Source organism: Cannabis sativa, chromosome 2, assembly GCF_029168945.1.
Source record: "Cannabis sativa cultivar Pink pepper isolate KNU-18-1 chromosome 2, ASM2916894v1, whole genome shotgun sequence".
NCBI lineage: Eukaryota > Viridiplantae > Streptophyta > Magnoliopsida > Rosales > Cannabaceae > Cannabis > Cannabis sativa.
This window is the reverse complement of record NC_083602.1, coordinates 345209-355597: the sequence shown is the minus strand read 5'-3', so window position 1 is coordinate 355597 and position 10389 is coordinate 345209. Positions and strand designations below refer to the sequence as shown.

At 29.5% G+C, this 10389-nt stretch overlaps 2 protein-coding genes across 2 annotated transcripts; one reads left to right on the top strand and one right to left on the bottom strand.

Annotated features, from left to right (window-relative positions):
* The first annotated feature begins 4601 nt into the window (after positions 1-4601).
* Positions 4602-6783, top strand: LOC115718850 (trans-resveratrol di-O-methyltransferase). Its single transcript, XM_030647658.2, has 2 exons — positions 4602-5536; positions 6321-6783. Exons 1-2 carry the CDS (start codon positions 4718-4720, stop codon positions 6621-6623), a joined length of 1122 nt encoding a protein of 373 aa, XP_030503518.2. The 5' UTR covers positions 4602-4717; the 3' UTR covers positions 6624-6783.
* Positions 6784-7306: 523 nt separating this feature from the next.
* Positions 7307-8743, bottom strand: LOC133033885 (uncharacterized). Its single transcript, XM_061108948.1, has one exon. It carries the CDS (start codon positions 8741-8743, stop codon positions 7307-7309), a length of 1437 nt encoding a protein of 478 aa, XP_060964931.1.
* Between the last annotated feature and the right edge of the window lie 1646 nt (positions 8744-10389).

Below are 10389 nucleotides of genomic sequence, written 5' to 3'. Positions count from 1 at the left end.
ATAATAAAATAAACATACACTATAAAAAATCTTACTTTTACTTTTAATCACAATAAAATATGTGACTAAAGATAAAAAAAATTGTGATTAATTATAAATTATCATTATTGTGATGTGACTAAAAGTATTAGTCACAAAAATTATAATTTTTTGTGATTAAATGTGTTTTTAGTCACAATATTTATTGTGACTAAAATTAAATTAGTGACAACTTGTAACTAAATGCTATATTTTAGTCACAAGAAATTTTTTATTATGACTAAATAAAGTCACATTTAGTCACAAAAAATTTATGTTGTGACTAAAAAATTGTCATTGAAAATAACAATTTTTTATAGTGATATCATCGAGAAAAATGAAGACGAAAGCCAAGCATAAGAGACCAGTCTAACGCGCCTAATGCCATCATCAAATATGGTAAGAACATGGATTGAACCAACTCAAACAAGAATACATGTGTATTTATAGTGAGACCATTTGTAATTTTTTGTTATTTATTTATTTTTTGCACGTATTGTAAACATTGTTGTTTTGATTATAATTAACCACATACTCTATCTTTAGTACAAAATAAATTAAATATATATTACAAGTTTTAGTTGTTAATTATAATGATTGTAAACATTTGATTATTTGTTTATTGTTTTGCTAATAGAGTAGTATATAGTTCTGCAAGAATTTCTTGTTCTTTCCCAGCCTGAATCTTCAGTGAAAGAGCTGTTGTTCTTGTTGAATTTATGCGTATTTTATTAGACGATTTATTTTCTTAATGAACTCCTATTTTTATTAAAAGAAATTCAATATTACAAGTTAATTCTCATTCTTAAAAAATTACATTTAGTGCCACCCTTTTAGTTATAATATATTTTTTTTAATTAAACATAATTTTTTGTCACAACAAAAAGTTACTTGTGACTAAAACATAATATTTAGATACAAGTTGTCACTAATTTAATTTTAGTCACAATATTTATTGTGACTAAAAATACATTTAGTCATAATTTTCGTAACTAATATCTTTAGTTGTAGACATTTTAATCATAATATAAGAATAATTATTTATAATTAGTTTAATTTTTTTTTATAGTACATTTACTATTTTCAACCACCTAAAGGCACATGTTTTCCACATTATTCAATAATCAACTAAGTAGGTACCTCATTTTCCTCATTTATATATATTTTTTTGCAAAATCATTGATGAGATTATTAGGTTTTTGTGTGTTAGTCACTCCTTAATTTTCTATATTAATTTATTAATTAGTTAATAAATTAAGGAAATGAAACACCATTAATACCTTATACCTTTACAAAAAGAAGTCACACCGAGCCTTGAATTTATTAGTTGATAATATTAGGTGAAAAGCTTTATATATATAACTATATATATCTATAGTTGGTAAATTATATTTGATAACTTCATTAATACATGTGCATTTTTTTTCTAAAAAAATAACAATCACAAATTAACATTTATTTGATTGGTTCACCAATCACCAGCAAGATTTTGAAGATCGGAAACAATATTGATAAAAAAATTATTTATATATTCTATAATGTGTGTAGATTATAATATAGATTAGGAAGTTGAATTGATTGTCTAAATTTTAATCATAATTAACTTATATAGAGGCAGTTGGTTGTCTCAGTTTTTAGTTAAGTTTGAAAAATTTGCGGTAAAAATTTTCAAAAAGTTCATTTTAATGTAAATAACTTTTCAATATTAAAATATAGCGATAACAATTTTTAAGGTGACATTTTTTGTAATTCCGTTAGTTTTTTTTTTAATTGATTACTTATTAAATATGTCATGTATTTCAATTTTAGTTTAAAACATTTAAAATAAAAAAAAACTAAATAAATCATTTGAAAAACTAATATTTCTTTATTTTTATTTTTTTTTCTTCTTTCCTCTTCTTCTTTGTGTTCTTCTAGTTGCCCAGAAATTCATAAGCTTAATTAGATCGAAAAAGAAAACAATGGTGACTCTCCCGATTTCAACCAAACCCCTCCACTTCTATTTCATTTTTATTATCAACACAAATTATTATTCTCACAATCCATCTTCTTTTTGTTTCATTCATCAATCTCAATTCACCCGAAAATTAAGTTACCACCATACCCTTTACTAGTTTCCTATGCCAAGCAAAACTCATCTCTCAATTTCATCTCTTTATCTGACCAAAACCCAAAAAACTTCCATAATAAGAAATCCAAAAAACCAATTAAGAAAAAGAAAAAGAAAAACTCAGGAAACCACAATCGTTGCACCTTGCTTCGATAGTGATTTCGCTCCATCCCAAGTCATCCCCACATTCTAATTGTGATCCCCGCCGTTAACCTGCACACACGCACACACACGCACACACACGCACACAGAGACACACACACACAGAGAGAGAGAGAGAGAGAGAGAGAAGATGAACAGATACCCTAGGTATATATACTTTTGTGTTTCGAACAGATATAGAGAAAAAGAGATCTAATTAGTGGTGTAATTAAAGAAAATCAAGGTTGAGAGTGAAGGAGAATAAGAAGAACAAAGAAAAAACAGGGAGAAATTTTCAACAAACCATAACGGAGGAGAAATCATAGAATCGTTGGCTTATATTTTTATGGCAAGACTTCGTCGTAGGGGGTAAGGGTGTGGCTGAGGGTGGGGGTGGGGGTGGGGTTGGGGGGTGGAGGTAGGGTGGGCTGGTGGGGGTTTAGGGTGCATTTGGATGAAGAAGATGAAGAAGAAAAAAGAGAAAAGGAAAATAGAAAAGAAAAGAAAAAAAAAAAGATAAAAGAAATAATTTTTTTATGATTTTTAAATAATATATTTTGTTTTTTACAATTATTTTAATTAAAATATAATTCGGATTAATAAAATTTTAACACGTGTATTTTTAAAATAAGTAACGGTTCAGTTAAAAAAAAGGACTAACGGACTTACGAAAAATGTTACCTTAGGGATTATTATCGCTATTTTTTGAGGTTGGAGATAGGGATGGCAATTATACCCGCGGGTTCGAGATCCCGCGGGTACCCACCCTTAATGGGACAGGGGCAGAGGTCAAATTTTGGAGGCAGGGCGAGTATGTGTTTAAATGTTCATACCCGAGTCGAAAATAAGGCAAGAGCCGGGGAATAGATACCCGTCCTGATATAATATATGTATATATTTAAGTTTTAAAATCATAACTACTACAATTAAAATATTTTCGTGCTTTAGGCTTTTTATTAATTATAGTAATGAGACATTTTAGTTTTTATGAAGATACCTACGGTGATCCATATTAATAATCACACTTAATTAACTGTCATAAAAAAATAAAACTAACAATTTATTTTCGATTACCAATTTTGTATTTACGAACTCCATTTACTATGCACAATATTCCACTTATGCTTATTGTTTTACTGAGTTTTTATGATTGTTTTTTTTTAAAAAAATTCTCTTTGAGACATTATTTTTTTTCAAAAATATATATAATGGGTACCCGATGAGAATTTTTCACCCGTTGGGTAATTCCCGCCCCACCCCTACTTTAATTTAAACGCGTATTGGGACGGGGGGTGGGAGAACAATCCCCGCACCCGCCCCGCCCCGTTTACATCTCTAGTTGAAGACATATTTGCATCAAACTAAACTTCTTAAAGACTTTTACTGTAAATTTCTCTTAAGTTATATTATTGTTATATTGAGCATGTCACTAATAATTACTCACTAATTTATATATATAATATGTATATAGAGTATAACCTTTATCTTTATTAGTATATTTTTTATATGAGTGTATAAGTACACTACATAATTTGTTACTTTTAATCACAATAAAATTTGTAATTAAAAGTAAAAAAATTGTGACTAATTATAAATTATCATTCTTAAGTACGTTGTGACTAAAAAGTTCGTGATTAAAAGTATTAGTCACAAAAATCACAATTTATTGTGACTAATTGTATTTTTAGTTACAATATTTATTGTGACTAAAACTAAATTAGTGACAACTTGTATCTATAGACTATGTTTAATCACAAGTAATTTTTTTATTGTGACTAAAAGTCACATTTAGTCACATTTTTTTTGTTGTGACTAAAAGATTGTCACTAAAAGTAGTTTTTTTTTTAATAGATATATTTTTAGAAAATTTGAAATATTTTACAGTGTCAAAAATAAATTTAAATTTTTTTGAACACACGTAGTAAACTAGAATATCAAGAACTATATTGTTAGTAATGTAAACTATTCATATTTGTTTTAAAAAGAAATTATATTTTTGAATATATATTATAGTTACAATGAACATTAATGCAATGGAAAAATTAGAAGAAAAAAAAAATATTTCGACATCTTTTTTTCGACGTAGTGGAGGTAAATACAAAAAAAGATTGAAGGAAGTTGATAGAAATACTTCTCAATAATTTAATTTAGTCTACTTAATTAAGTTATAGTATTTTAATTAAGTTCCAATTAAAAGTTTTGAGTAAATAGTATGAATTAATTTTGTTCCAAGTTAGTGAAAATTCCACAACCCATTATGCAGTTAACACTTAAAAAATAAAATTAAAAAATAAAATACATCCACAAACACACACGTTTGTACAATTCCACATATGCTTTAAATTAGTATAAATATGTTAACAACTTAGTTGTATTGTATGTCATAAGAATATAGATCTTTGAGTTTTTGTTTTGATAATTATTATTATTATTATTATTATTATTATTATGGGTTCCATTAGTGAAAATACTACTACTCTTGAGTTATCCCAAGGTTATGTCAATGTGTACAAGCATATGTTAAGCTATGCAAGTTCAATGGCTCTAAAATGTGCTATTCAATTACACATACCGGACATAATATTCACCAAAGGCAAAGACCAAACCATTACTCTTCCCGAGTTGGCGTCCGCCCTTCAAATTCCCCCATCGCGAATTTCGTGCCTTCGACGTGTGATGCGTGTATTGGTACACTCAGGTATTTTCACTAATAAAAACCAACACGACGATGACAAGACAGAGGAAGAAGAAGTGTACGGTCTCACTTCTTCTTCCAAAATACTTCTCACCGGTGGTAATAATAATGGTGTCCCGAGTGTGGGTGGTTATGTTCTTGCTGTTCTTGAGCCAGTTACTGTAACCGCATTCCATTTAATTGGAAGTTGGTTAAAGAAAGAAAGTCCACGCACACCGTTTCATTTAGCTAATGATGAAGGGTTGAGCTTGTACGAGTATTGGGGTAAGAATATCGATGGATTCGGTGATCGTTTGGATGAAGGAATGGAAAGCGATTCGGGAGTTTTGAAATTTGTTCTCAAAGATTTGAAGTCCTCTTTTGAGGATATAACTACATTGGTGGATGTTGGAGGGAATACTGGATCGATGTGTATGATGCTCATTGAAGAATTTCCTCACTTGAAATGCACAGTGTTTGACCTACCTTATGCCATTGAAGCCAATTCACATAATAGTACTTCAAACTTGAAATTTGTTGAGGGTGACATGTTTCAAAGTACATTCCCTGAAGCTGATGCATTTCTATTAAAGGTAATTAAAGTTATTATATTATAGGGATTATTTCATAAATAGTAAAAAAAAATTAAAAATTTACGTATTTATAAAATATTAATATTTTTTAAACATTTTTACGGTCTTTTTTCTTTTATAGTATAATATTGTGATAACATGACAATAAAGTTGTTTTTCTTCTAAAAAATTACAAATCTATAAATATATAAAAAAATAGTGTGATTTTAAGTATTTGTATAAATTTCCCTGTATTATATGTAGAGCATTGTTATTTGGCACATGTGGTGTTTAACACCACCTAGAGGTGGCGTTTTACGATTGATTAACGATATTCTCTAAAACTTATTGCCGTATATATTGGAGCTGATACTTAATTGTACAATATTGACAGGGTCGATCCTGAGAATATATGATCTTAACGCGAATTATATTTTGGGGCCCTCAAAAATATATAAAAGAAAATTAAAAAACAAGTGTACGTTATGCGATTTGAACCCATAACCTCAACCAACCAAGCTATAAATATTTGTTGTTTACAATACATTTAATTTTAATTAAATAAAAGCCTAATAAAACTTTTTATTTTCTTATTTTGGGCCCCCAAAAAGTGTGGGCTCTAAGTACGGGCCTAGCCCGCCTATCTCTAGTATCGACTATAAATATTAATATGATACTTAAGAAAGTGCTAGGCATCATTAATACTTTTTTAACATTTCTCTTATATGTATACACAAATAAATAAGTGTTATACTGTTTCTTTTATCTTTAAGAATTTAAATAATTTTGTTTTCCTTTTTTATAGAGTGTTTTATCAGGTTGTAGTGATGAGGAATGTGTGAAGATTTTAAAGAATTGTGGAGAAGCTATTACAAGGAATGGTGGAGGAAAGGTTATGGTAATAGACAATAATGTCATAAATACCAAAAATGATGAGGCTGCAGAATTGGAAGCTAAGTTATACTTTGACATGTTATTTATGACTGCTCTCACCGGAAGAGAAAGAACTAAAAAGGATTACGAAAATATCTTCTATCAAGCTGGTTTCACTCGTATTAAAATTACACGTATGTTTGGTTTAAAGTCCTTAATCGAGGGTTTTCCTTAATTAATAATAAAATAATCAAACAAAATTAATATGTATAATTACCCTTCAAATAAGCTATGATGATTAATATTATTGTGACTATAGTTGAGCACAATATATAAAATCATCAATATGAAGATTCTATGAATAACCAAGGGAAATAAAAATCTACTTTCTTTTAGTGTTGTTTGTTTGTATTTGTATTATGAATATAATATATATGGGTGCACTTTTAATGTGTATTATTTATGAATGAGTAATATTAAAATTTTTTTGAATTTTTATGCTTAATTTTTCTATTTAATTAAAAAAAAATCTCTCATTTTTACATTATTTGGGCTGAAGTTGTTCCATCGGTTACAAAGAAAATAATAATTAAAAAATTCGGCAAAAAAAATGATAAAAAAATATTAAATTTTACTTAAATATTTTTACATTATTAATTTGATGAGTTCGTATAATAAAGAAATGTGATTAATTTATAGAAAATTTATAATTATTTTGATGAGTTGTAGCAATTAATTATGTTATTGCCTCATGTCTCAACTCATTACAATTTTTATTTTAATGATGAAATTGGTGAAATACAAAACAAAATAGTACATAAATTCAATTCATTAAAGCAAAGCAAAGCAAGTTAGGGAAGAAAGGTATGAGAAATCAACTCATGCACGGTAAAAGTTTTCAAACGTAGTGGTTATTAATTAGGGCAGTGTCTCATAGGTGGTCTTAATCTCCATGTTGAAAACATTGACACCGGTGTACATACCATCTTCCATCTCCGTGATTTTGGAGGTTCCGTCGTAGAAACTGTTCTTTTCAGCATAAGAGAATGGAACATCGCACGTACCCTCCGTCACTACAAGAGTAACTATTGCCCTAGTCTTAGGAGGCACTCCAACAACGTAGTTAGTCTTAGTTGATGTTTCGAAAGTTTTGGTTGTTCCCCATTGCCCTACAGCATTAACCTGATCACGCGACAATTCGATCTTGTCCTTATTAACTATCAACGGAATTGTATTGATTTCAACGGTTGGTTTAACATCTGACACGAGCGAAATACTATTGCGAAGCGCAATTGATCTTGTTTTGTTGTACTGGAGAGGCAATTTCATAGTTTTATGAACATCATCTGGGTTGTCTGCAACTGCTTGGCTCTTCTCGATGACACTGAGGTTATAAACTCGGCCCTCCTCGTGGCGGAAATTGATGTTGTAGATTTTCCTAGAAGTGACGCGCTCCACTATCAGGAACTTGGTTTTATCGGTAATGTCAGACTCTGTAGCTGAATAAATTGGGTCTTTGTCTACTAAAGTATTAGTGTACATGGACAGGAACTTGTTATAATGCAAATTACGCAGCACCACAACATTGTCGGCAACTTTGATGGGAAGGTATATCGATAACCTGTTGGTGGGTTCGATGTTATTGTCAGCTCGAACAGCGTTGCTGTTCCAGAACTGATTGGTGGAAAGGTTCTTTATGCGAACATAACCATCACCAACGGTGGAGATCTCATGTGCTACCCATTTGTCAACGATATTGGCATCCTTTAGCACCCTTATATAATAGTCATATTTGTTGCTGAGATACCAGCTTGCACCGTTATGTGGCCTAAAGGCGACACTAGTTTTGGGAAATATGACAAGAGATTCCCAATCCAAGATTTTAAAAGTATCAAAATCATCCACTTGGGTATCGCCCGCATAGAGACCATCCTCGTAAGACTTTTCCCACCTAGCAAGACAAGCATAACGGCCCGTGACATGTTGAAATCGGACATATTCTTGTTTGTCATCCTCATCACGAGTATTAGTTTTGATAGGCTTGAACAAAGTATTTTTCCAATCCGTTTCATCATCTTCACTGGGTTGGTCAGCCGAGGCCAAAAAATACCAGGAATAATTGGATTGCATGGTCAAGTATTTGTTGTTGTAGCAATAACGTATGTGAACCCATCCTGGCTTTGTCTTGGCTTTCTCCAATTCGAACTTCACCAAAGGACTCGTAACGTCCTCTCCTCGAAAATTCACAAACATTTCTGAGAACCCCTTTGCCACGCTCTCTTCCTTAGTTAACTTTGTCAAGTATTTTCCATTGTGTTTAGATTTGATAACCACAAACCTTGGAAAATCAAACATAATTAGTGCTTAATGAATACTTTTGTAGTTGGGGTGAATTAATTAACTTGATATGAAAGATTCTCTATTTATAGATGGATTATATACATGTATAGAGAGTTGAGAGAGATGTACTACCAATTTAAAAGAATTATTAATTTATTGAATATTATTAATAAATGACCAAGACCTCTACCATTTTATGTGTGAATATATAGAATATTTGTTTTTTGACACAATATATATATTGAATCATTTATATATTCAATATTATATATTTTGTTCTTTGGACATAGAGAGTTTGTCATTAATTTATTAATAATTACTGAGAAAACGCCATGAACAGAGTAGGTATAATATTTGATTATGCAATAATATTAATATTAATTATATGAAAGTTTCAAGCTTATCATTATATATATATATCTATTCTATATAAAGTGTACCTATATAACTGAAATTCTTAGTTTTTGAGAAATTTATGGGTGACTTTTATTTTTTATTTAATAAAATATTATTTATATATAATAAAATAATAATAAAACAAATCCCATTAATATTTGAACTGATATTTGATGCTAAATATTCGAGAATCACAACCCATTTAAAAAAAAAAAAACAACCCGGGATTTGATACTCTGAGACTCAATTAAAAAAAAAAAATAATATGCTCATCGAATTTGTATTTTATTTTTAAACATGATGAAAAAATGAATTATCTTTCATATTATTCAACAGAGTAAAACAAGTTTTATATTGATTTACTATTCAACAACCTTGTCAATAATTCTTGTAAGTTGTAACCACAAAATTGCCAAGTCAAATTAACACTTTCATTGCACTATTCACAGACTAACTACAAAATTATTTCATAGCATTTACAGAACCACCCCCAATCATCTTTAATATGGAAGTATCAGAAGCCAGATCATTAACCTAAATTGGTTAGTTCTATTATGTTTTGGAACAAATTGTCTATAATATAAAAAATCCATCATACTTGTATCTTGAAACATTGTTCAGGAACCAAGATTTTAAAACACAATTGTTACCTCCTTAAGGTCAACCCACTCCCAAGTCTCATTTGCTGTATTTATATCATAGACCAAAGCATGCCGGCCCTGTAAATAATAAAAAAATCAAACGTGGTTTAAATCTCAAGGCAATAGAGCCTTTTCCGTTAAATCTCAAAGATACATAAATATACAAGATAAAAAAGCCAATCTAAGAAGTGGGTGCCACGTTAAAGCTAAGGAAACATTAAGCAATTGTTAGACTTGTTTTACAATTTATGGTGTTTTAAAAGAACATATCGAAACAGAAACACATAAAAAAACCTCCACATCATTTAATTTTTTTTAAGGTAGTGTTCAACTAGGAGATCTAACGAGTTTCGCCCCTTCGCTAATGGCCTCTAAGAGTTCAAATTCCAATATTGTATAAATCTTCAATTTGTTCTATTTCTTATATTAAATGAAATTTTGCTACTTTTTTTCTAATTTACAACTTTATTGTTTATATATTATTAGTGATATTCATGGAAATTAGGGTTTATTTGAAATATACAATTAATGAGCATTACTTTTTGATCATAGTGTGTTTTCCATGGCTGAAAACCTCAATAATCTCTATCATTTGATATCAAATAAAATAAAATTATCATGATG